Below are 27,710 nucleotides of genomic sequence, written 5' to 3' on the forward strand. Positions count from 1 at the left end.
CTGAATACAAAATACCAGCCAAAACAACTCTCTAACATGAAGATGCATGTTAGAGAGTTTTGCATCCTTTTTGATAATCGAAAATTAATGTCTGTTTGGGAAAAAATAAAATGAAAATTGTGGAGATTAAGAAAGAATATAAAGAAACTAAAACTGCCACAGCTATTACTGGTACTTCAAGACTAATGGATTTACCATAGGAGGGTTAGGTTTAGGGTTTGAACTCTAGTTTTGTGAAGTCTTTTGGTCATCACAGCTGCATGTATTGAGGATAGCAATGCATGCAACTATGTGCAGAAATAGGAAACAAAAGACACAGAAACTCAAAAAATGCGAAAAGAGAAAGGAACTTTGAAAATGAATGCAATCAAATACTAAATATTGGAACAGGTAGGCTAAACTACTTTACCACACATTTGGGCAGTGAATACACCTCCAGAGAAATGGGAGTGTCATATCTATGGCAGAAACAATCAAGATGATTCACGTGCTGTCGGATTACAGAAACCTATGCCGGATAAATCCATACAATTACAATAATAAACATGTGGTGGGGCAATTGTTTTATTTCATCCTAATTAAGACTACAAGTAAGTTATTTGCATGAGGTATGCTGCAGCTGCGTATTTTTTCTGTTCACACATGTATGTATGGTATGGTAATTATAATTTCAGACACTTGTACGCATGTGCGTGGTGTGTTACTTCCTCGCGTCTAACGTTGCTGTGGAAGCTCCTCTAGTCCTCTGACTCCTCTAAGCTATCTTTGGTGCAGCAGCAGCAGCAGCAGCACGGTGCGAAAGGCGCACAAGTGTAGTCAGCCAGCGACCCAGCAGAAATGTCGGAAAGTGGGAGTCAGGAACCTGTCGGGGCCGCAAACGGCAGCGACAGCCCGACAAAATATGCACCCAGACCGCCAGTCGGCAACAGAGTGACCGTGGTTCTCGGGGCTCAATGGGGCGACGAGGGGAAAGGAAAAGTTGTGGATCTGCTCGCACAAGACGCGGATATGGTGTGCAGATGTCAGGTTGGTTAGCCCTCATGCTGCATTCACTTGTCATGCGTCCGTTTCCCGGGTAAGCTAGTTACCCGGAAACCCCGCAGGTAACGCAGTACTCACTCGCTTCTCCGCGCGGTGTTAAGTTAGATATCCTAGCTAACCAACATCTCATTCAGTGTGTTGTTTTCAGTGTTTTTTGCTAATGTCACCTTGAATTCCTGCTAGCTGCTTTTAACTCTTTAGTAAGCTTTAATGTCTGTGATGAATTGACTCCTGTCGTGTGCACATGATGCTGAAGGCACCTTTGGCTAACTAAAGTGACCAAGTGCATCACTTCAAAGCTGGTCAGTTAGCTAGCAAAAAGACTCGACTAATGTTGGCTGCAAGGTTTTTATTCATTCTGGCTGAACGATGCATTACAAGTTACAGAGCTGGGAGAGATTGTTAGGATGTGTACTGTATCATACAGGATTGTGTTTATTGCATTATTCTGGTCTTTTTTTTCTGCTGTTGAAGGCTGCATCAGCGCCAATAAAGTTAGAAAATGTGTGAATTAATCAGACTATTGTAGCTGTGTGAAATGGGCAATAAATGCCTTTACTTGTCTATACACAATATGAAATATAATTTTTCACTGGAGTCCGGTATAAATATTACAGGCAGAATCTAAAATTTGAGTTTTTCATTGTCAATTGAGCCAGTTATTGATTATTGACCTGATATATTGATCTGTGCATTCAGATGCTTTTTAAAAAATAAAAATAAAATCATTTTTCACCACCTAGTGTTGTCCTAATCTTGCAGGCTGCACTTTAACATATCCATATACACCGTGAACTAGAGCTGCAACAATTTGTCAATTAATCAATTAGGTCATCGACAAAAAATTTTTTTGGCAACAATTATAAAATTGTTTATCTTTTTATTAAGCAAAAAACCCCCACATTTGCTGGTTTCATACTTCTTAAATGTGATAATCTGATGCTTTTTTGTCATACCTGATAATGAACTGAATATTTTTGGATTGTTGGTCAAATAAAATATTCCATTTGAAGACGTCACCTTGCGCTCTAGGAAATTACAAAGAGCATTTTTCACTATTTTCTGAAATTTTATTGACAAAATGATTAATCGAGAAAATAATAGGCAGATTGATTGATAATGGATATAAACGTTAGCTGCAGCCCTACCATACACATTATCCCGCTTCTGTGGGCCCATATATACTAGGGTTGCACGATATTGACAAAATGTGATATTGCGATATCGATTATGAATATTGCGATATCGATATTAATTTCGATATTTTTAAACATATGTAAAATTACAAAAGTTACGGGAAAAGGCATCAAAATAGATTCATAACAAATTAAACAAGTTTTCTTACAACGCAAGGTTTATTTCAACTGACTGTCATATTGGACTAGTACAACATGAATAAATAAGGACCACGTTTACAGAATAGGACATATTTTACTGGTCGTACAGTATGAAATAAATGAATAAAGAGAACAGGACACAACTTTTCTTTCTCTTCTCTGATTCGTTCTGTTTTGTTGTCTCTATCTATTTCTTCACTTACACTGTCACTCTGTTGAAATATACACACACGTCACATGGTACGCTCCATAGGGTTTGACACGTAGTGGACCCTTGCGCTGACGTGAAACATGATCATTATAGCATTTCAAGCGAGCTCTAAATCAAACGCAACTAAGCCACACAGCCAACGGACGGGACTCAGCGCTCAACAAAATAAAAAAAAATATTGCATACTTACGTCGTTGCGACATTTTCGATATATTGCGATAACGACATTGAGTCGATATATCTCGCACCCCTAATATATACACCACCTTATCATTATGGACAGGATGCAAAACAAGACAACGTACATGTGTTGATAACATATGCTTCACTATGTCAGGATGTACAAACAGATGTATAAAGAGATGTGAGTGTGCAGCTAATGGGGAGTTGTTATTCACCTTCACTGTTATTACACATCACATGATTGTGATTGTTGTTATTTTAGCTTATCAAGCTGTATATTTAGTGACATCCATGTGACCCCTCCACTTGCTCTTTATCTGGACTCTGTCAGCATGTTGGTGGTTCAACTTCTGGCACTTTGTGTTGAATTTGCATGCACTCTGGTTTTCTCGTGCAAACCAGGTGGATTGGAGACTCTGAAATGCAATGAGTTGTTGTCTTGTAGACATGGCCAGGGCTTTCTCAACTCTTAGCCCACAGTGTAGTGAAAATATTCCTGTCCCTGATCTCCCTGAACAGGAACAGTTGAGTGAAAGCAGTCGAGGGATGACTAAGCCCCTCTTCTAATGGCCTAGAGCCATGAACTTAAACCACATCTACTCTAAGAAAGCTGAAGTCCTGCCAGCCTGTGGATGATTGGTCATATTTGGTAGTCTCTGATGTACCAATGCGTGTAACTGTATAGAGCGTATTCAGTCAGCCTGGCTCAACTCAAAATGATGATCACTTAATGTTTTGTCTTGGCAACAAAACATGTGTAAACAACTTAGTTCAGTTTGGCTTTGGGTTAGTAGCAGTACAACAATGTGGAGTACTTCCTATTTTTGTCGAGTAGACCTTAAACCCTCACAGCTCTCAGTAGTTTCTGTTGACTCCTGCCTGCTATACAGTCTGTGTGCACAGTACACGGTAGTAAAAGAGCCAACTGAGGCGTTGAAGTCAAAATGACAAGCTTGCTGTACATTGCAATGTTTTTGCATGTCAACCTTTTTATTACAAATAAGGCTGTCCATATTTTATGTTGCTGCATTCACAATAAAGTTCAGGCCAATAGGAAGCCACTGGTTTCCATTAATTTCAGCATGGTATGAAAATAAAATTGTAAAGGTTTGAAACTGTCTCTATTTTATACTATTTATTGCTACATTGGAGTTGCATAAAAGCTCAGACTGATTTGAAAAGTCTGCTTATTTGCCTTGATTAAGGAACACACAATTTCACCCTTTCCCCTCACATCTATGCAATTATAGGCTCATTAGGCAATACCAATAATAATGTTTTAGGCGTTTGTTCCTATTTATATGCTAGTTGACAGCCTACAGTCCTCCACAGATAGTGAGAGAGGGTATATGACATGGACCAAAAGTAGCTGGCTGGAATCCAACTGGGGACGTCGTGATTATACCGTATGCATCCTCACCACTTGGCCACCCGGAAACCCCTCTACTGTATATCAATATTTGAGAAATTGAAAATCCGCCAATGATTTATCAGGCGGCATTCTTTTTTTCCCCCAACATAAAGATATGCCTCCCTAAAGTTTTTTTTAAAGAATTGTGACCAAGATATGAACTGACATTTTTCATTTCGTCAATGCTTTTTGGTGGACAAACTATCTTATGGAGACTAAATTATGGCATTTCTGTACTGCAATTTCTTCTAACTTATTGGGGGACATGTACGCTGATATCGACATCTTACCTACGATAAGATATTAGTGTATACCTACTTAACACCATGTTCTTCAGCTTTCTAGACAATCTTGCTAATCTTGTGACTGCTTGTACTAACTCTGTGGACTATTACTTGTCTCTGTTGATAACAAGTTGACATAACAAGGATTCTCCGGAGCCTCGCAGCTTCCTTGTTACTGCAGTCCTGTTGAGGCAGGACACATGTAAAAATAAACCACTTTCTGGCAGTGGTCCTGCACAGCGTCCCCTCCATACATCATGATGTATGTGTATATGTTTGTTGGGGGCTGCTGGAGCAGATAGCGTTGATCTTTTTATAACATAAGCTTTGCCAGCAGTCTTGCTCGGTGTTCCTTACAGTCCAGACCTCTAAGATCCTTAAAGTTACAGTTGGGGTTACAAGAAAGTAAAGAGGGGGTGTGTAGCTGAGGGGGCATGCTACCAGCAAAACACATCTCTGGAGACTGTTGGCAGGAGAGTCAGCAGTCATTATTGTGGAATATCATTTAGCCTATCCATACCGGCTTTACTAAGAAAGTGGTGCAGATCATTTGCTCATTAGCCTCCGTAAAGGCTCCTACATACTCAATTCAAAGACCGTAGGGGTTGAATAATCCAAAACAAAGTTAACACAAGCTTTGGCTGCGTTAAAAGTCACAGCTGCTAATAATAGTAATAATGATTTTAAACCCAGCACTGCTATCACAACAACAGGAAACAGAATAGAAGATGGTTCCGTTTGTTCTAGTTACTGATTTCTAGCCACAGATGAGTATGAATGTGTGATGATCTTACAAAATGAGAGACCAATCTCAATATTTATCATGTGTAATGAGTAAGTATCCATTGCATTGAAAATGTAATCAACAGTCACAAAATAATTACTTTTGTTTAATTTGTGATTGCATGGGCAGTTCACTGTCTGCAAAGTTAAGTACAGGGGTCTCTACTAGTGTTAAATAAAGCAACACTATGTAACTTCCCGCTTTGGTCCCCCTACAGGTTGTCTCATTGGAACTACAGCTCGTGCTAAAAGTTACATAGTGCTGCTTTAATATGATAATACATATATAAATATAAATAAATACTTTTGAGCTGAATCGTCAATCAACAGAAAATTAGCAACTTTCATATTTTGATAATCGATTAATCGTTCAACTCGTTTGCTTTGCAAAACATCTGGCCCCAGCTTCTCGATTGTCAAGATTTGCTGCTTTTCTTTGTCACATATGTTAGTCAATTAAATACCTTTGTGTTTTGGGGTGTAAGTTTGACAAAACAGGTAACTTACATATGTTGCCTTGGGCTTTCGGGGCTTTATGCAAGAATTATAGTATTTGCTATCAAAACGAGCGGAATCGTTGGCTGATAATGATTGAAGTACTCACCAATATCTAACTACAGGTTCCTACAGTATAAAGATTGTAGTAAATCAATGTAGAGCTGAGGGGAACTGCAGAGTCGGATAATAATTCCCTGTAGATTCACTACAGGCCACACCTTTCACATGCAAGAAGTCGTCTGATCCATTGTTAATATAAAAATATGGATTATAGCTGCTTTGAGAAATTATTCATTTTCAAAGAAGGGTGTGAGGCCCATTTTCATCCCTGGTCAGTAGCACGGTCACAGGTCCAGAACCTGTCTTGATCCATTAACACCAACAGGAAACTCAGGTCCTTGCTTTAGTCTGAAAAAGGTAGAAAAGAAACTTTAATTAGCCCTTCAGTTCTGTATCTTTCCGCACTTTAGTTCTCTGAATGTCAATTCCATTCTGTTTGTATTGCCCAATATTTCACCTTTTCATTCAATCATTCATATATTCAAACCTTTATTTAAACTTCGGAGACGTTCCCTCGTTTGCAATGATGTCGAGATACAGAGAAATACACAGTTAAACGAATCCAAAGAGGACAATACTCAGTGAAAACAATTGCACACTGAAATTAAATGGTTTGAGATTATTGTCTTGAATTGTCCAGGGGTAGTGAGAGTGATAATTCCATGTGTTTGGTGCACAAAAACTAAAGGCAGATTTTCCGAGTTCAGAATAAATTGCCTTGAAGCATAAGACAGTTCGTAGAGCAGGTATGGTAGTATCCAGTGGTCCAGTCCAGCATAGATGTTATATACAGTAGAGTGGTGAAAGTCCAATAAGGGATCTGTGGATAAGAAGATACAGGTGTTTGTCCCACCTCTGTGCCAGAGAGGGAACCTTTTTATACAGAATGCAATGGGGAGTGTCATAGGGATCTCCGGTAATGAATCTGAGGGCAGAACGATGAACTGAGTCTCTGGGTTTGAGAGTGGAAGCAGCAGCCTGACTGCTTATGTCACCATAATCTAGGACTAAAAGAAACAATCCCTCAACTATACTTTTTCGATTCAAAGGAACGCTGGATCTAACCATAAGGGGCTTTACGTTCTGTACAGCATCTCTATCCGTAGACCCTCGATTTGGGCATGGAAAAAGCCTTTTTAACGGGGGAAAATTAAAGAAACTTAGGAAGAGCAACAGAGGAGGGATCCCTCTCCCACGGCGAATAGAATAAACCAACATAGTAAAATTACAATACAGACAATCGGGATGTGTGAAGAATACGTCTCCATTAATTGTGCCTTATGTTTCCTGACACCACTCTGTTAAATCAAATCCTCTGGACCTCTTATTTTAATCTCAAACACACAATGGATAATCAGCGTTGCCATAGCAGTGCACAAACACAGTACACTAGCAGGTGGGTATTAAAAGTTGAGTTTCTCGTGATGGAAATAAGAGGCCGATCACAGGACCGTATGAGAACCACAGTTAGTTCTGTGGGGGATGGGATGGATTGTAAATCTGTCCCCCTCTCCGCCTTCAGGGTACTGCTGTGGCCAGGAATAACCCCATGTGCTCGAATCACATGCTGTGCTTGATTTACATCCACAGGCTACAGCGTTAGGAACACATCCTGGTCACAGGACGGACTAAAAGTTGAATTGGCTCCTCAGGTAGTGAGCGGTGACACTGCTAATATCCTTTCATTTCTTTTCCATCTGTAAGTCCATGAGCTGCAGAGTATAACCCCTCTGAGTGTGAAAATTAATCAGGGAGGAGCAAAGCAGGTCAGATTGTGACATTCTCGTCCTAGGACTCACTGTTCTCCCTTTGCATTGTTATCTCCCATTGTCAGCTGTGCTTAATCATGAGCAGGCCTGTACTGTATACAGCATCCAGATTAACACCCAGCAAGCACACATTGTCACCGTTGAACACAGTCTTTGACTGTTTGAAAATGTTGTTCCTATTGATCAACCAATCAGGCTGGTTCAGTATTTAGGCAGAACAAAACGTGTGATTTACACCCCTACTTCTTTAATGTCTAATTGTTTTAGCTACATTAAAAAGTCATCTTCTCAGGTCTTGTTATTTGTTATTATTTGAGCTTGTTAACCAGTGTCATTGGGCCTCATGCAAGAACCAATCGTACAAATAGATTTGTTCATAAGTGGCACGTAGGAGTGATGAAAGAGAATTTGTGGCATTCATCAATTTTACCAATCTTTTATTTTGAATGAACTTAGAGTTTAAATATGATACAGAAAACACTAAAACTTGATGCAAAATTAATATTCTGTTCACCATTGTGGCTTGCCGATTTAATGAGCTGTCCAGTATCGTGCAGAGTATGATACTGAACAGTGTAACATTACCTACTGTAGGTTATAATATTGATGTCACGTCCCCTTGACCGCCTCTCATATTAGTCTTGGACTGTTGTGCTTAAGAAAGACCTGATAACTTCATGTCAAACTATTCTTTATTTCTGTCCCAATGCAGCTCTGATGACACATGGTTGACCGCTGTGCTCCCTCTAATACCGCTGTACTTACACCACTAAATTGAGTTTGTTTTTGTCTGCCAGCAGGACTTGGAAGCTACTCGGTTGAAATTCTTTTTACTCTAAAGAGAGATTTTTTTTTGAGAAATGAAACTTCTCACCCACAAACGGAGTTGAACAGGCTATATTAAAATATAATATTACATGGCAATTTTATGGGCATAGATTGTGCAAGTGATAAAATCCCACAAACACACCTCCTCATGAAGAGGTAACATTCATCAGGCTGAAACAAGCAATTTCAGACAAGTTTGTGTAGTTAAAAAAGTTTGAGCAATCCGACTTGCAACACTCGTATAAGAGAGGTGTCTTGGTTTTTGGACTTGCCAAAAAAGGCAGGGTAGCTTGTAAGAGGGTTTCAAAACAATACATTATTCCTCAAGCTACATGTCCTCTGTTGGAGAATGATGGCAACTTGTGGCTTTAAGTTTGAGACTGTGCTGCGGTTTGTTTTTCAATGTAGGAGTTTGGAGCATTATGTCTTGACAGGATGCGTTTCTGGGTGTGGTTCCAGAACATTACTTGCATAATGTTGAATCCATATAAGCTTTCCTTTGCTGACACATTTATCAGCAAGTTTACACTGGAGTGAGACCTTCACTTGAGTGCATAGTGAGCAGGAGTCTCTAAGCAACAGCACAGAGCATTACACACACTAACAGACAGTGGCCAGCGGTTTATGTATGATGTTTGTTGCTACTCGCCAAACTATTTACCCTGCCTTCCAGCACAGCCAAAGAGAGTCGCAGAGCCTCAATTAGGCCTCTTTGTGTTTCTGTTTGTCTCTCCTCATCGCTCTGCCTCTTCTCTGCAGGGCGGCAACAACGCAGGACACACAGTGGTGGTCGACTCGGTGGAGTACGACTTTCACCTCCTCCCCAGCGGCATCATCAACCCCAAGGTCACTGCTTTCATTGGTGTGTAATGCACACAGATGCAGAAACACTTTCAATTCACACTCAATATTTGTGCGATCATCTACACACACTCACTGAAGCACGCACACCATTTGCTCACACACCATTATGCACAGACTCTCGTTCCAAGGCCATATTTCCTCGCTATTTTCTTGATGAATTGATCGACTCTTTTAGCCTTCTGCGCTCTTCATCGCCAGCAAGAACAGCTTCCATTTTGATGACTGCTACAGTGAGTGTGATCAGCTTGACTCAGAGCCAGACTGCAGGCTACATCACATCCACTCATCTGCAGTAACTTCATTAGCTAATGGTGTCTTACTCTTTCTTTCTGGCGTCCAACCCCCTTGCCCATCTATACTTTCAACATCTGCAGCTGTATGATCTGTCAATACTTAATCACATTTATGCTTTTTCTTTTTTGATATATGTTACATTAATGCTTCTGCTGGCTCGGACGCTCAGAAAGACTTTCAGCATGTGTGACATGCACTTGGATCTATGGTGTTTCAAAGCATGTTGCACCAACCAACCACCAAGAGAAATACAAAATACAAATGTTACAAAAAAAATGTGTTTTCTTACCTAAAGAAACACTACTTTTTATCAGCTGTTCTTGACAAAAAGGAACTACATGGATAATTTATTAATAATATTATTGTATCATCATAATAATAATTGTTTCATTGTCTCAGAGTGGAAACATGTTGCTGTTTTATTACACTGTCATGGCCTCCAGCTTTTGGAGTAATTTTGCGTTCAGGTCTTTCCTGTTCTTGAGCTGCAAATGGTTTTTATCTCCCAAATGTATTCCTACACTGTCACTGAAAGAGTATTTGTTGGTTGTGTTTTTGTTTTGTTTTTTAGCCTTTTTCCACATTTCTTACATTTAATTTGGTGAAAGTAATTACCTTGCCTCCTCCAGTTAATGCAACCCAATTAAAAAAATAATTAGTGCCAGCTATTATACTGAATCCTCTTGTGAACATGCATCGTTTAGGCCAGCTCTGTCTGACGGGACACATCCCTTAACTGATCCCTTAACTTAATCAGAGTTAGGCTGTCGGTACAGACCTGGGGCTGCCTCACAATGACAGACATTAACTCGGGTTTAGATGTAACTTATAATTAGACTTCAGATAGATGATGAAGATGCCTTTAGACTGTGCGACAACAATCATGTACGTTTACTGCACGTAACATTGTGCAAGATGCAGTGGTGGAATTGCACAAAGTACGTTTGCTCAAGTGCTGTACTTAAGTAAAATTTTGAACTACTTGTACTTCACTTGAGTATTTCCATATCATGCTACTTTATACTTGTACTCCAATTCTGGAAGCCAACATTGTTCTTTTTAATTTACTACATTTATTTGACAGCTTTAGTAACTTGTTTCTTTGCAGATTTAGGTTATTTATACAAAATATAAATCAACTGATAAACGATGATGTATTATTTTGGCTTAAGCTACCTGCAGCATAGTAGCTCCACCTTTACCAGCCGCAACATTAGTGATGCTTAAACAATAATGCATCAACAATTATAATCCAGTGATCTAATGTATATTATTCTGAAATGGGCCATTCTGCATAATGAGTACTTTTACATTTGGCACTTATAGCCAGTCTTTGAAGGACTTTTACTTGTAACATTTTTACTGTAATATTGATGCTTTCATTTAAGTATAAAGAAACTTGTGAAAAAAGTACTTCTTCCACTGCTGATTTTACTTCTAAAAAAGGATCTCAGAATTGTTTTAGGAAAAATCACTCTTTGCTAAAATTGTTCCCATCTCCAGGATTTATGTACAGTATATGACCCTTGAGGAGAGTTGACCTGTACATCATTTTTAGTTGATACATGCTGCAGGCCCAAGAACATTCATCATGGATTTATATGAAGCAGGTGTCTTTGCACACATCCATCAAACCTTGTTTTAACAGACTGTAAACTTGAACAGCAACTAATGTATTTCCCCTCTCAGGTAACGGTGTTGTTATTCACCTGCCAGGCCTGTTTGAAGAGGCAGAAAAGAATGAAAGCAAAGGAAAAGGTGAGTTGTTTTAAAGGCGTACAGTAACAGAACAAGACTTTCATGTGTGGAGACTCAAAGTGTTTGTGTGTGTGTGTGTGTGTGTGTGTAGGTCTAAAAGACTGGGAGAAAAGGTTGATCATCTCAGACAGAGCACATATTGGTAAGTCCTCTATGTTGTAATGTTTGTATGTATGTATGCAAAGATGAGTGTGTGTTTGAGGATGTGTGAGCCCTGCTTTCTCTGAGGTGTGTGAGAGTGTGTGTCCCCTCTCTTCCTCTTCTGCAGTGTTTGACTTCCACCAAGCAGTTGATGGTGTTCAGGAACAGCAGAGACAAGAGCAAGCAGGCAAGAAGTAAGAAACCTGTTGCTTTTAAAATGGCTACACACACACACACACACACACACACACACACACACACACACACACACACACACACACACACAGAATATTCACAAACATGGAGAGAAAGATCAGATCAGTGCTCCCATCGTTGACTTATTTTCCTGGATTTATTTTGAATTTTATGAGTCACCGCCAACACACAGATGAACACCCAAGGACATGCATACACCTTTTAAAATATGTTTATAAAATACAATTCCTGTATTTTTAAAAGCATACATCTTAACAGTGAGTCAATTTTTCTCTTGTGAATTATAGTGAGGTCCATGTCCTGCCATCTGGCTGATTTTGGAGATTAAGCAGTGTTGTTGACACAGAGCCTTGATATTGTTCCACATATACAGTGCAGCAAGTAGTGTCAGCCATAGTCTAGTTTGCACTCCCAACTTAAAAATCAGTCATAATCAATATTTTTATAAAAACAAAGTATAAAATGACAATGTAAAAAGGTTCGCTTGTGATATGTTGTGTTCACCGCTTGTTTCTGCTGCCCCCAGTCATTGCAGGTTTAAAACTGTTTATAAAAATATGGCAGGAGTACCAAATGACAGCATTTATAAGTTTGGAAGAATTACAGGTGTTTATCTGAGTTTAATTATGCACCACTTTTATTAAACACCGCTCTTTATGATTCAATCAAGCGTTTAATCAATCAATCAACATTTATTTGTATAGCCCTTTACAGCCACCAGCAGGTATGCAAAGTGCTTAACATCAAGAAACAAGAATAAAACATAGCATACAGTAAATCAGAAAAAGGTTACATAAAAGCATGAAGGAAGAAAGGAAAATTTCACAGCGTGACTATGTATTAAAAGCCATTCTAAATAAATACATTTTGAGGTTGGATTAGCTACGTCTGTAATAGTGTGAATGTAAGGGAGGAAACTGTTCCAAAGTCACAGGGCAGCAACTGCGAATTGTTGGTTTAAAGCAGTGGTTCTTAACCTTTTTTGTGTCAGCGCTCCCTATCCATTAAGTATTTTGGTGATGACAAACGACTTGAAGAATGACATCCAACTTGAAAAACGACACCTACTGCAGAATGGAAATAAGTTTACAACCTTTGAAAGTTAGTGAGAGCCCTTTGTTGATGCTTAGAATAGTATAGGTTAGAAGAGTATAGGTTTGCTATCGCCTGTCTTGCGAGTAAATGGCAGAAAAAAACGTTTGGAGAAACGCAACCCCATATCGCGCTGCGTTTTGAGGTGTGATAATCCTGTAGCCTGCAGTAAACAGTTATATCACTGCCTCTATCGCTTCCACTAGAAAGTTTTAAAATACCAAACACAAGCCCTGAACTGCCCGGGAGTTTATGAAACAGCTAAATGTTTGCGAAACAACAAAGCACAGTCGATATCTCTCGCTCGTCTCTTTTCTTTCTCTCGTTCTCCGTGAAATGAAGCTGCCTTCAGTTGCAGTAGGAAACATTGTTCTATAAATGATCCGACGAAAAACTGTAACTGAAATATAAAGTCTACTTGTGCTACATTGGAACACAACAAGTGTTTTTTGTTTTTTTTAATCTGAACGCAGCTTCACGTAGTAGGCTACAGAGCTCATTTAAGACGATGCTCTGACGTCCCGTTTCCATGAAGGAAAGCTGACAGAAGCACAGAAGAGTTATGATACCCGTCTCGTCCAGTCGCAGTGCCGTGAACTGGCAGGTTTTGATGTTGCAGACCACTGTTTTTTAGTAGTTTAAAGTGTAAACATGTATTGTTATTGTGAATCTTTGGTTTAAACTAGCTTTCAAACAAATGCCCCCCCAAGGGCACCTCAACGCCCCCCTTTCCAAAATATTGCTTCCAGCACCCCCCGTCATCTTCTGAACGCCCCCTGGGAGGCGTTACCGCCCCCGTTGAGAAACACTAGTTCAAAGCAAATCCAGATAGATTTTCAACAAAACAAACAAAAGTCCTCTGGTGGCCGGTTTATGGCCGTTGATCTATCTTAATTGAGCCCCATATATAAATTTTTTTTTTTTATATCTTAATTAGGATGGAACGGAAATCGACATTTCGTTCCATCCTCACTTTTCATAGGGGCAGAAATATCTTTCCACAGTGACGCACACACATGCATATGATCTCCACGCTGCTCTGCCTGGAGGCGTCCTCCCAGAGCTCAGACAGAGAGTAGCAGCCCTGGAGCAGGTGAAGTTTATGAACAGCATGACAGAGTAGCAGTGCTTCATTACTAAGAAACTGAACAAACCAGCATTTCCAAGTAAATGGCATTTCTTTTAAGACACAAGTATTTAATGTAGTTAATCCAGGTATTTAGCAGTCTATTTTATTCACACCATTTTAAAACAATTTTATTCCAAAGATGAATTAACCCGGGGCAGTGAACCATACTGACATATGTGAGAGGAATGTTAAGCTGAGTCTGTGAAGCACTCACAATACTAAGCCCAAGAGAGATCCAGTGTATTCCTGTTCAAAGCTGGGTTGTCTTAACCAGTTCAGACACCAAAGCCCAAAACACTCAGCATCCGTGCGTGCGTGTGTGTGGAGTAAAAAAGAATTCCCTGGATCGGTCCTAGCAAACTGGAGTTGCTGCAGCTACCTCCATGAGCTTCCACTGAGCTAAAACGGTAGTTGTCGGGGCAAGTTTTAGAGTGCCTTTGTGCCTCTTAACAGACACAAAATGCAATTAATATGTCTGTGCAACATGAACAGGGTCCTAACGTGACAACAAGATGTGTTTTCAACTCAGACATTGTTTAAATTCACCTACACTGTCTTGATCCTGCCGGTGGGTGGCCTGTTAGCTGCTAGGTGCTAGCTGTTAGCTGCTATATGCCTTCCGTGATAAATGTGTTCAGCCAGGCTTTTGTGAAAATCATCACGCAGCAGTTCCGTGTGTATTTGTAGCTCATCCATTTTGTGTGTGATCGATCTGGTGTTGGTGAGTTGGAGGCTTGTTAGCAGGGCATGAAGTTAACTTTTTTGACCACCAGCCACTGGTCCTATCCTGTCCTATTCATGGTAGCCTACTCGTGGACATTGCATAATTATTACTATTAATTAATTACTCTGGGCTGAGATGTTCTAGGAACCTTACCAAAAAGGCTCAGGATGCTGCAAATGTTGGTATAATATGAAAACGGCTGGTGGATTTAAGACACAAAATAATAATTTATTGAATTAATCAAATATGAACATAACCGTCACTGTCAGTGGCTTGTTGATTTTTACATTGTTAGTTAATTTCCTATCCTGGGCTGGGACACACATTCATACGGTTTAATATTACGGTTTATTGGACTTTAACTTATCGTTGCACTTACAATAACGAGCGTTGCTGTCCTCAGTTTAGGTCATCCTGTACATCTCATCTGTGTTTTTTCCTGCATCCACCGTGTGTGATTGTGTGTTTGTGTGTGTGTGCGCGTCAGTCGCGGTTGAAACGGAGCAACAGCCCCGTCCGCTGCAGACAGCCGACAAGATTGAAACGGCAGCCGCTGACTTTAGAGTGAAAAATTGTTACAGCATACATTGATGTTAAAATGTATACAGGTTGGCGGGACGGTCTGAAATGTTTTGTACGGTCTTTCGCTGTACGTTTTGTTGGTAAATGTGAGATGTTCGAGTCACACACGCGTCTCGTCTTCATAACAGAAACGAGGAAATTAATTTGACCCGTTCTCACTCCCGCTTGGTCAGTGGCTGCACGTGGGACTGCTGGGATTGTGTGAGTAATGAAAATGCGATCGGGGGCCCCGGCTGTCAATCAATGTTTTCCAGTGATGCGGGCCCCTGATTGGACCAGGCCCGTAAGCAACCGCGTACTCGCGTACCGATAGTTGTGCGTCTGAATCACTCAATTCTCATTGGCTACCTGCCAATGTGGCAGGTAGATTGACAGTGTTACCCGCCAATTGCAAAATTCACCCGCATTTGGCGGGTGGTCAGGTGTTAATTCCATGCCCTGCTTGTCAGTGTCGATCTGGGTGGTAGTTCCCTTAGCCAGGCAAGCAGCCTTCGTCCCCGCTTCCTCACCTCCGGCAGCGGACAAAAATCCCCCTAGCGCCCGGTGGTCTGGTGGATGTCCTCCAGAGAACAGATCATGCCTTCGCGGCGAAAAATATGCTTTGGCCACGTCCCCTTTCACAATCTAATGAACTGTATGACGTAGAGTCTTGACTCTTGTGTGAGATATCATTGAACTCAGCAGGGAGTTCCCTTTTCATTGGTGACAATTTGCAGTGTCTGAGTGCCGCGCTAATGCACGGTCGAAAGCAGCGGTGTCCGCCAGTAACCCCGACACGTGCAGAGGAGCGAGGGCCCGTCCAACGCTGCTTGCAGCTTTAATTTTTAAAAGAATCCACAGAAACAGCAGACCGTAGTGTGGAGGCACAGCATTTCAAGTTTAGGTGCTACGGACTATTAGTGGATTGGAGTACTTATGCTTTTCACTCATGCGCTAATTGCTGTTATATCGGTCAGTGCTGATGATGAAACTTAACTATGGAGGATGTTAGGCTATTTCCATTCTGTAATTTGCATGTGGGGTAAGCAGCCTTCCTTGTCGTAGGCCGTGTTACAAGAAGTGCATGTTGAGTGTCTGATACTGATGTCTATTGGAGATGAAAAAAGGCCCAATGACAGTGTTGAACATCTGCTTTTGGTCACTTGCTGATCAGTGGTTCCCATCCGTTTTAGTCTGAGGTACCCCCCACAGCCCTATCGGATGAACTCACGTACTCCCATCATCGATTCCCAATGCATGTTCCAAATGTATAACGTGTAATATTTAGGTTGGTTTGAATGTTTCAATCGTTTATCTTAACCATTTATTCATTACCATTTATTGCTAACTAGTTTTCACACACTCTTGTTGCATAACTGCTACATGTAGTGTGCAGGTGTCACAGCAAGCGTGTGTGTTACAGTATTCTTTAATCGAATCATAATTTACATTTTTTCAAATTAGTTAAGCTACTTTACAATCGTTCTTCGTACCCCCTGGCAACTGCAGAAGTACCCCCTGGGTCACAAGTACCCCGTTTGGGAATCATTGCAATAGATAATCGGGTGTGTGTGTGTGTGTGTGTGTGTGTACGCACGCAGCTTAAGACTCAGTGAGTTCCCTCTAATTAACTGGGTCTGGAGTTTCACAATGATTTCGATGAATGACATAAAGAAAAAGGTATTTTGTAGAATGAGATCACATACTAATGCTATTTTTATTTTTCCCCCCTTCCCTCCTCTCTCGATCCTGCCCAGCCTCGGGACAACAAAGAAGGGGATTGGTCCAGTGTACTCAGCCAAAGCAGCACGTAGCGGTCTCAGGATATGTGACCTGTTGGCTGACTTCACTCAGTTCTCTGAAAGGTCTGTGTCTATAGTACAGGAATATATCTCTGTCTGGAGTTTTGATGTAATCTGTATCTATGTATATCTTCTAAAAAGACCACTGGGCAATGAGTCTGTGAGTAATGTAATGGTTTGTTTCATGCCTCGTGCCACAATTCCTTTCCCTCGCTGAAAGTTTTCCTTCAACCAAGGAACTCAAGAAACTTTACCTGCATTTTACCCACACATACTTAGCTTCAGTTGTATTGACTGTTTCAGTCACAGGCACTTTTCCAGGAACTTATTAAACTTAGCTTAGAATGTTGGCACGCCAGTAATTACTTTATCTTTACATTGACGATCATAAGGTAGACAGTAGAAATACTGTCTTTAAGTTAGTAAGTAATGCTTGCGTGTATTTTATTGGCCAGATGATGTCAGTTTGCGATCCAGCAAAAGTTTTCTCTTTTTTCTTGAGCCTTTGGAACCCACGCTGTGTCACCAGACTGGCCTTGTTTAAATGATCCAGGAGGCTGTGTGTTTTTTAATTTTTTTAAGCAGGGCTGAAAGTGGCCTAAATGTGGTTCTGGGATGTAGTTCCTGCTCCCCCACCAAAAATTGCTGCTCCAGTGGCAATGCTTTCTGATAGCCCAGGACTATCGGAGTGGAACTTCACTGACTAGTCAAACCAAACACCACTTATTGTATAGAATTTAAAAAACAGCTTCTTCTATTATTGCCTCGGTTTGCCTGATCTTTAAAGTTCTTCAGACACACAAAATATGCCCACAAGACTTTAGTTCCTCCTCCTGAGTTCCTGGGATTTATGGTTGATAAAGGGCAATGAATCTTTAATGCACAGTAAAAATGGCAAGATATGTTGTTTGTGAGGCTCCTGTGTTTCTAATCTCATTCCAACATAACGTAGTATGGTATCATACTAGCCCAGTTGGAAATTCATGGCAAATTATCAATGTTGCCTGTTACAGGTATAAAGCGTTGGCCCAGCAGTACAAGGGTATGTACCCCACTCTGGAGATTGACATAGAGGGAGAGCTGATCAAATTAAAGGTAATCTAGAAAAAAGAAGAAAAAAAATTCTAGAAACATAAATTGTCCTTTTTGCAGTAAGGTTTTGTTGTGTTTTTTTTTTTAGAACTATGTGGAGCGGATCAAACACATGGTGAGAGACGGGGTGCACTACATGTACGAGGCTCTTCACGGCCCTCCTAAGAAGATCCTGGTGGAAGGAGCCAACGCAGCACTGCTGGACATCGACTTTGGTCAGTACATCACTGTGTGTGCATGTGTGAGAGTGCACCACAATAAAGCACGCCTTACTCTTAACTTCGTTATATTTTCCAATTATCCTATTGGAAATAAGCCAGTTTTTTTGTGCTAACCTTTGTCTCTGAGACTTTTTATTTCTAATTGCCAAGCACTGATCAGTGTATCTACTGAGACCCAGTGTTGTTGCTCTGAAACACTTAAGCTTTGTGATGCTCTTTACAAAAGCCTGCTCGGAGCTCAGACTAGGGATGATGGTAAGTTTACTAACTGCTACCAACGCGCTCTGGCATCCAGGCTTGACGTGCACGCTCACAGTTCAACCATTTAATGCCACCTGACTGTGCATGAGCACGAAGGCATCCTGTATCAGCAGTCTGTCAGTCAGTCGATGAGAATCACAGAGTAATCATTAAATCCAGAAATACTCTGAAAAGGTTGATGAAAGGATGGCAGTTGTATTGTTGCTTTCAGATAATGACACCACAGACTCAACATACTAATCTTCTAGATATATGTCACTGAAGCAAAGCAGACTTGTGATTATTGAGAGCAGTGACGGCACTGAGCCGATTAAATTACAGTGGAGGTTCAACGCTTGTTATTATCAAAACACCATGCACGTAATAACTCTGGTGGTATCAGGGCACAGTGTCCTGCCCACTGATAGGCAAACAACATCTCTGATACGGGATTTAGAAATTGTGGCAAATGTCACAGTAGCATCAACCCTCAACTTTATCTGTATCATTTTACATTATGCTTATGTGTTCACAAAACTCTTATCAAGACTTGTTTGGAATATGTGGGAGCATGTAGGGCAGTGTTTAGCCAAAAGAGCACTTTGACAGGACAGGCCTTCTGCATGTGCGCAGCTTCCAGCATCAAGGCGTTGAAAATCATTCCTTGTTGCTTTTATGACAGTAGTTGAAACACAATTTTTTTGAAGCACAACCTTTTTTGAATATCTGTGTCAGTCTGTAAGTGGTTTTTACTTCAGGTACATCTTCAGGTACGGTTAGACTGAAGACAGACAAATGAAAGTGTCGTACGTGATACGAAAAGTGATGTACGATGGTTCTTTCATTTCTGGCAGCTAAATTATCGAGAGGCAAGTTAGTCTCAAGCTAGTCTCACTTTGCCAGACCTTCCTCCACAGCGCTGCGGAGGAAGGTCTGGCCAGTCCACACAGCATTCCGGGATGGGAGAAAAACGTGCTCTAGTTTATTGGCATTTCTTATTAAACCAATCACAATCGTCATGGTTGGCACTAAGCACTGGACAGAGCCACGGTGCCGCTGCAAAATAGCCTCTGGAAGGAACTTGTTTTGGTGGAATGCGTACATTCAAAAGTTGTTTTAGTTTTGCAACAGAAAACTCAAATTGGACAGATAGCCTAGCTAGCTGTCTGGATTTACCCTGCAGAGATCTGAGGAGCAGTTAACCATAGTCCTCATAACTCCACTGGAGTTTAAAATTAAAAAACAAAGAAAGTGAAAGGTAACGGACATCCGACCGAAAAGAGTGAAATCCGGCGGAATTTTCGTCGACAACGGAGCAATCCCGGAAGTGGAACGTCGTGGATATAGACTAGCCTCAAGCCAAACTCTGTCACAGCACTGAAGAACATTTCCCTTGTTTTTGTGAACTTGCTGGTTTTGTCATTGACCAGTGAGCATTTCTAAAAGTATTTGTCTAGTGAGGTGTAGTGTCCAGTGATTTGAAGAAGGAACAAGTCAGCCAACTATATTAGGACAGGTGCTAAAACAAACCTATCCCCTGTGTAAGACACAGTGCCATGACCACACCACTGTCGGTGATGTAGAGGAAAAATTAAATCAATTTGAAGATGAATGAATCGAGAGGATAACAAAACATGCTCTCATGCCGTCCTCGAGACCTGGGTTTTTTAAACTGTGCACTGCGAGAGGGTTGACAGGAATGTTGAGGGGGGTGGGGGCAACAGTGTCAGACGTTGATAACCCCTGCTCTACACAAATCTTCCCACTATTTTTTTTCAGTTGCATGTTTGTTCAACCTGTATCTGCAGTATAAATGAAAAGTTCGATCACTCTTCACTCCCGGTGTCATTGCAGGGACGTACCCGTTTGTGACATCGTCCAACTGCACGGTGGGCGGGGTGTGTACTGGTCTTGGCATGCCGCCTCAGAATGTCGGGGAGGTTTATGGGGTCGTCAAGGCCTACACCACCAGAGTCGGCATTGGCGCTTTCCCCTCAGAGCAGAGCAACGTAAGAGGACACACACACACACACACACACACACACACACACACACACGCAGTTACTCATACCACAGATCCATAATGAAACTTGACATAAGAGTTAAGTCCTTTAATAAGGATAAAATGACTTTTTGCTACAAAGATAGATAGATAGAATGTTACAGAAAAAGCAGTGGGTTTACTACTAGGTTTAAAGGTGTACAACTTTCAACTCGTGTCACTTAAACCTGCACAGTATGTTGTCACACTAGTTATAAATGAGAAATTTGTGAAAAAGTGTTCATCCACATGTCATACCGTCAACAGGTTCATGCGGTATTCGCCATGGTCAAAACATGGTGTAATGACTTGATATGTACAGTATACAGCAGAAGAGTAGCTTTGTTTTCAAACAGCACCACCCAAAGGAGGTCTGGCTAAACTGCAATCAAGTACCAGATGTAGTAAACCTTATTTGTTAAGGTCAATAAATCTGTCTGTGACACCTGCTCATGTCTAAAACTTAAGCCCGATCGTTTATGGCTGAACATTCTTGGTGTCTGTGCCAGGACGACCATTACTCAAGTCATGTATAAACATAGGAGGTCCCTAAGACATCTACAAAAAGAAGTCCGTAAGAAGCAAAGATCTGAAACTGATGGACTGTCTGCGCTCGTCTTACTGTCTTTAGGAGATCGGAGAGCTACTTCAGACTCGGGGGAAGGAGGTGGGCGTGACCACAGGCAGGAAGAGGCGATGTGGTTGGCTGGATCTGGTGCTTATCAAATATGCACACATGATTAATGGCTTTACTGCGTAAGTTCAGTGTGCACGTGTTTGTATTAATTTGTGTAGTATGGGTGTATCCGAGGATCCCTGAAGTGCATTTAGTAGATAATCATGGGAGTTAAAGGTGAGCAATTTAGTTTTATTTATTTTTTTATATTACATATTGCTATATTTTTTCTTAAAGCTGCCAAGTTTCATTAGATGTAAGCAGCTTTTGCATCTGAATTTGCAAACAAGAGAGGAGTTGTAGTTGTTTTTGTCGTCTTATTCACTTATTTTAACGCAAGATGCCAAACTCCATATGGATTACAACACTTTATTGTTGTATTCATAAGAAATCTTTGGTTATCAGTTGGTTAGCAAAGCGACCTATGTATTCAGCAAGAAGCCCTGCTGTCCTCTAACCTTCCTGTCCCCTTTGTCCCCGCAGTTTAGCACTCACCAAACTGGACATACTTGACGTGTTTGCAGAGATCAAAGTGGGCGTATCGTACAAAGTCGACAACCAAACTATACCTTACTTTCCAGGTGAGCCTGTGTGTGAAAAATTGGAGTTGATGCATCTCTGCCTTCAGTGGATATTGTCTGAACGATCGTTTCCAGCTTTTCCTCTTCCTCTACCCTATACTGTTATTTATGGAGAGCTTCATTTCAAGGCAGAAACATATTGATCTGTTTGATTGCGGTCTCCTGTAAAGCTAATGGTGTGATATTACCCCCGCCCCTCCTCCCCAACCCATGCTCACATTGATTCTGTGACAGCCAATCAGGAGGTGTTGCAGCATGTGGAGGTCCAGTATGAGACACTGCCGGGATGGAACAGCGACACCTCGGCTGTGAGAAGCTTTGAGGAGCTGCCTGAGAACGCCCAGAAATATGTCCACTTCATTGAGGGGCATGTTGGAGTGCCTGGTACGATCGTACACACACACACATACGCACGCACACACGTACGCACACAGACACAGACATGCGCACGCACACAGACACACACACACAGACACACACACACACACACACACACACACACACACACACACACACACACACACACACACACACACACACACACACACACACACACACACACACACACACATTAATGCATAGAACAGAAGATTCATTTGATAGATTATATGATTTTAACTGTCTCGCTGATCAAAAATACTTTGTCAACTAAATTAAACTTACCTCCTCAATTATTATTGTGTTTGAGAACCAAACTCTTCACCAGACAGCGATTGTTCATTTGGGCACTTTATAGTACAATACGTATGTGTTATATTCTGTGTGTGATATTTTCTTGCAGTCTTGTCTTAATTTCTTGTTGTCCGGCTTGGTTCTGAGACATGGGGCCCTATGTTGCACCCGGCGCAAAGCCTGACGCATGTGTCTTTGCTATTTTAAGACCATCCAGTGCCCACGTTGTTTAAAGTGCTCATATTATGCTCATTTTCAGGTTCTTAATTGTATTTAAAGGTTGTACCAGAATAGGTTTATGTGGTTTAATTTTCAGAAAACACCATATTTTTGTTGTACTGCACATTGCTGCAGCTCCTCTTTTCACCCTGTGTGTTGAGCTCTCTGTTTTAGCTACAGAGTGAGACATCTCACTTGTGTACCATCTTTGTTGGGAGTCGCACATGCGCAGTAAGTACTGCTAGCTAGTCATTTGCAGAGCATGATGGAGTGCCACGCTAGCAGCTAGGCGAGCATTATAACGTGTGTTACAAAGTGAAACACGTTCGTCACGGAAGTAAAGGCTGGACTACAATAGAGCTGTTTGGAGCAGTTTGTTAACAGTGTTTTCTCTGGAAGATTGTAAGTCCCTTTGGAGTGGACTTTGGGCTTTTTCACTTTGTAAACCTATAATGTGCACAAAAAGATATATAACACAATAAAGGAAAGGGGAAAAGCCAAAAACAATAATATGAGCACTTTAAATAGCAAATGCACCTGTGTGCAACGGGCATGCTGGTCTTACAGGGAGGTGTGTTCAGGTGAATTCTTGGTGTATTGCTATCATGAGGCAGCGGGAAGTGATCGCATTATTGACCAACAAAAACCTGGTCTAAAGTCAATAGCGCAGCATTTCATTGTTATATTAACAGCGCGAGCCTAGGCGCGCACACAGGGGCGCGGAGCAGCACACAAAGAAAAGATTAAAAATAAAAATACTGCAATGTGAAATAGTATTATATGATCTGCTCGCGCGCTTTCAGTTTACGCACGAGTAAAACCGTTTCTTCTCTCCTTCCTGCTCAGCAAATCCGCCATCATAACAGCAATGCGCCAAGGTACAAGCACACCTGGCTTTTAAAGAGAATGGGAGATGACTCATTCTGATTGGCTTATTGCATGTTACGCCCAAAACACACCTATGATTAATTAAGCCACAAAGTACAACCCGGTTGAACCATGCACCCGGCGCACAGACCCTTTTTTCCGCCGTCAAACTAACAAAAGTGGATTTGGACACGCCCTAAACGCAGCTACGCCATGCGCTTCACGCCGTGCGCTTAGATTGTTAAAATAGGACCCAAAGTGTTATCACTTTTAATCCCAATGATTTTTTGTTTTGTTTTTCTCAATGACTATTAATGGAGCTTCCACCTAGTAAACCTCAAAGGGTCTGAGTTAGGGTCGCAATTATTTTATTATTTTAATAGTATAATACTATTTTATTAGTTATTTGTTGGTAAATCTGCCCTTTATGGCGTAAAACCCAAAATACTTCCACACACTGCTTCTCAGATACTTAACTGTTACGTCAACTGGTCTGCTGTGCTTATAGAATTGGAACAGGTTATTACAGATTCAATATTTTGTTTCTGAATAAAAAGTGTAACCAGGTTTCTAAGTATTTTTTTCATTCTGTCAGTCCTCACACAAGTATTCAAAAAAAAAAGTCAGGACCAACACAGCATCTATCAGTTAAAACAAGGAAGCCATGCTTCCAAAATAAGGTCAGGGGAAGGCGAGAAATCTGATGACTGACCTGCACGTACGGATTGACACACAGACCCGAGACCTGGGGCAATATAATAGGACCCTGTTAACTCCTACCTCTGCTTCTCTGTTTCCTCAGTCAAGTGGATCGGAGTGGGCAAGTCTCGGGAGTCCATGATCCAGCTGTTCTAAACGAAGGGAGGAGAAACACGAGCAAAGAGAATGCACAGCCCCCCCCCACACACACACACACACACACCCTTAATGCTTTACCTCTGAATCATCAGACTGTCCCATGTTACAGACCGGACCTCTCTGGATCAGACTCCCATCAGACTGACCTCCATGAACGAATGGTTTCCAGCTTCTCCATCTGGATTTTTAACAGTTTTAAACTTCAGCATAACAGCTCCACAGTCCCCTCTTTTAATTTGTTCCTGTTTGTATTGTAACTGTTTATTCCAGACATACTACACACTCAGCAACACCAGCTGCCATCAGGTCTGAAAGATGACACGAGGGAATGGACTCAACAGACACAGACACACACGCACACACACACACACACACACACACACACACACACACACACACACACACGTGATCACTCCACGGATCAACTCCATCGGATGTTTGCTTGGTCAAACTTTTGTTCAAGTGTATTTTTGTTGATCTATGCTGTGTTTTAAATGTACTGTGCCAGTCTGGTGTAAATCAGTTTTAACCTCTGCACTTTAGATGCTTTGGACTGTATCTGCTTTATGTTTTATTCTGCCAGGTGTACACCACCTCCTGACATTATAAAGGGATCCTTTTAATATTTTTAACATGTCTTTTTGTGTTTGTTTGTTTTTGTCATCGGACAAAGACTTCTCATATTGCCTTGTCATTCTACCAAAACATTTGCTTTTAAATTTCTTGTAGCTAGCGACTGCTTCCACTGAACGCATCGCATCGCAAGGCTCGTGTTTTTCACTTTAACCTTGGCAGTTGAGTTTTCCATGAACCAATACAGAGATTATAACTAGTGTAACTATCCCTTTTTCAAATGGAAATCAATTCACGAGGGCAGCATATTTCCACTCACATTCTCGTAATGGTTTATCTTATTATCACTGATTTTCTTTGCACTCAGTATAATGCTCTGTTTAAGTGTAGAGAAAGGAAATTGGTAACAACTTTTGCACAAAGAAACGTGTAAATATGGATTGATAAATGCTGTATAAGACAGTTGTTCATCTTTCTCCGTTTTGTTTTCGTCCACTCCTCTGCCATTGTTATAACACAGGTCTTTAAAACCAGAAAAATAAGGCTTGAATAGAAAGTTGTGGGTTGCATTTTGCCTTCAGAAAGAAAAGCTGGTACTCTTTCCTGTTTCACCAATTCAATGTCCCCATCCAAATAAGCCATTTAGCGCTACCTGCTGGTAAAAATGGCATTGTGTCTTATGCTGCATTCATGCAATGTCAGCAAAATGGAAGAACAAGAAAATCTCCCATTACTCTGACTTGGGAGCGTTCATGTCATGTACATCATTTAAATAGCCTTAATAAGCTGCTTTTGCTGTGTTACGTACTCGTAGCAGTTTGTTAACAAGTGAAACCACATACATATAAACTGTGTAGCTCCCTTTAAATTTGCTGAATCAATTGTATAAGTGTTATTGTTTTTTATTTAGATATGCCAGCAACTGTGGCTTTCCAGCTGTTTTGCTAAAGGTTCGATGGTGATATCCAACTTGGAATTACAACGACTCTTGCTGGTAATTACTGGTAATGTTTGTTTTTTTTATTTATTGAAGCAGCAGAGGCCAAAATGTCCTAACTTTAAGTCTATAGTTTGGAGTCAGGCTTCTCAAATGTCATTATGCTATGTTTATGACGCCATATGGGATGGAAGATAGAGACGGGAAAGATTCCCATGGAGGAGTCTTTTTGGCAAAGGAGGATAAACACACTATGCTTGGATGTTGACGTGAACATTATTTACACGCCGGAAACTGTTATTACGATAACGTCATATGGCATTAGACCAAACTTTAGAAAGCTCCTCCAGAGCCACAGAAGACAATAATCTGTTCACATGCTCCTTGTGAGGAGTAAACTCAACTTTGTGTAACATTTTTAGCATGCTCCTTTAATAAACATCTTGTTAGATTGGAGGAGGAGAACCAAAAACCAAACAACTCTTGGTAAAGCTGAACAAGCTTTAGTGGAAGAAAATCACAGATATTTTCACACAGTTGTCATACTAAGTATACTTTCCACTTTAAAAACATAACGTGGTAGTTTGAAAGCCCCAACAGATTCTTAAAATATTCTATTTTCATTACCACAATTATTTGCAGATGTGATTGGATGTGTTACTGTTTTTATGTCAGATATTAGAAACTCAACGTGTTTTGCAGTGGCAGCAAGACAGTTGCACTTTACACATTTCATTTAGCGTTTAATTCCACAACACAACTAAGCATACCATGACATGAATGGGTTTGATGGCAGCAATTTTGCATTCAGTATTTTGAAAGAAGCCGTGAGTCATCAAGTCAATTTTGCTGGGAAGCATTTAGTCAGATTATTGATATGTAACTTTGGTATAAAACTCGTGTTTTTCTCTGGTGACCTAAAATGACCTCTCAGTCTGAAACATTTTTCTCAGGACATTGATTAAAAATGTAATAACTCCTTATGCTAGTTTTGTCTTGTTTGTAACTGCTGAAACCAGTGGGGAAAAACCACATGTATAATCTCAAAAAAAAATCTTAATTTTAAAATGGTGTTGTTTTCTAAATCCTGAACAATGGTTTTGCAAAGCAGCTTCTATTGATAAAGAAAGTAAGTCGTTCTTATTATGTACTGATTCATTGACACACGGTTGCTCCTGTCTGCCTCCCTACTGGGGGTTAAAAGGGAAACAGTAACCAGGATCATTCAGTCATGTACTGTATCTCCATCTGCTCTAGTGAAAAGTGTGTTAGTTTGGTATCTGTGACCCTGTATCTCCTTGTTTCAGCAGAACTGTATTTGTTCTCTTTGCTGTGTTATAATGAACATTTACCCCTTTACATGCTCACACTGCCAACTTTTCACTGAATGCCCTTTCACAACCTGAAAATCTGCAGTGTCCATTTCTGTCTTTCTTTTCTTTCCCTTTTTATGATGAACATGTCCTTCCTTCACTCACTGTTTAGCCCATTGACTTTTTCAGTGCAGACTTCTACCTTGACATCTTTTTAAGACTAAATGAATGTTTTAGGCTACGTACGCACAGTACACAAATTAAAACCCTCAATACATAAGTTATTGTGTTCACTCTTTTGTTTAACCCCCTTTACATGCAGTTTTCACCTTTTTTTTCCCCACTAAATTTTCAGGTTGTAAAAAATCATCACATTTCCCTGAAATGTATCCTGACATATTTGTCGTCTTTGGAAACTTTGGGATCTCCATTAG

The 27,710-nt window shown here is 40.7% G+C and overlaps 1 protein-coding gene across 1 annotated transcript; it reads left to right on the forward strand.

Moving 5' to 3' along the window:
* Positions 1-707: 707 nt before the first annotated feature.
* Positions 708-26,944, forward strand: adss2 (adenylosuccinate synthase 2). Its single transcript, XM_078272835.1, has 13 exons — positions 708-1,026; positions 9,165-9,267; positions 11,253-11,321; positions 11,413-11,463; positions 11,590-11,656; positions 16,942-17,049; positions 18,000-18,081; positions 18,167-18,293; positions 20,394-20,548; positions 21,212-21,336; positions 21,740-21,837; positions 22,072-22,221; positions 24,398-26,944. The coding sequence occupies exons 1-13, from the start codon at positions 838-840 to the stop codon at positions 24,448-24,450; spliced, it is 1,377 nt and encodes a 458-aa protein (XP_078128961.1). The 5' UTR covers positions 708-837; the 3' UTR covers positions 24,451-26,944.
* Positions 26,945-27,710: the final 766 nt, after the last annotated feature.

This window comes from Sander vitreus, chromosome 17 (assembly GCF_031162955.1).
Source record: "Sander vitreus isolate 19-12246 chromosome 17, sanVit1, whole genome shotgun sequence".
Taxonomy (NCBI): domain Eukaryota; kingdom Metazoa; phylum Chordata; class Actinopteri; order Perciformes; family Percidae; genus Sander; species Sander vitreus.

Bases quoted from the DNA above. Each gene is read 5' to 3' on its own strand.
- adss2 (XM_078272835.1), top strand. From the start codon at position 838: ATGTCGGAAAGTGGGAGTCAGGAACCTGTCGGGGCCGCAAACGGCAGC. The intron at 9,268-11,252 runs GTGTGTAATGCA...TTCCCCTCTCAG, and splicing joins CAAGGTCACTGCTTTCATTG to GTAACGGTGTTGTTATTCAC. The intron at 20,549-21,211 runs GTAAGAGGACAC...TACTGTCTTTAG, and splicing joins TCCCCTCAGAGCAGAGCAAC to GAGATCGGAGAGCTACTTCA.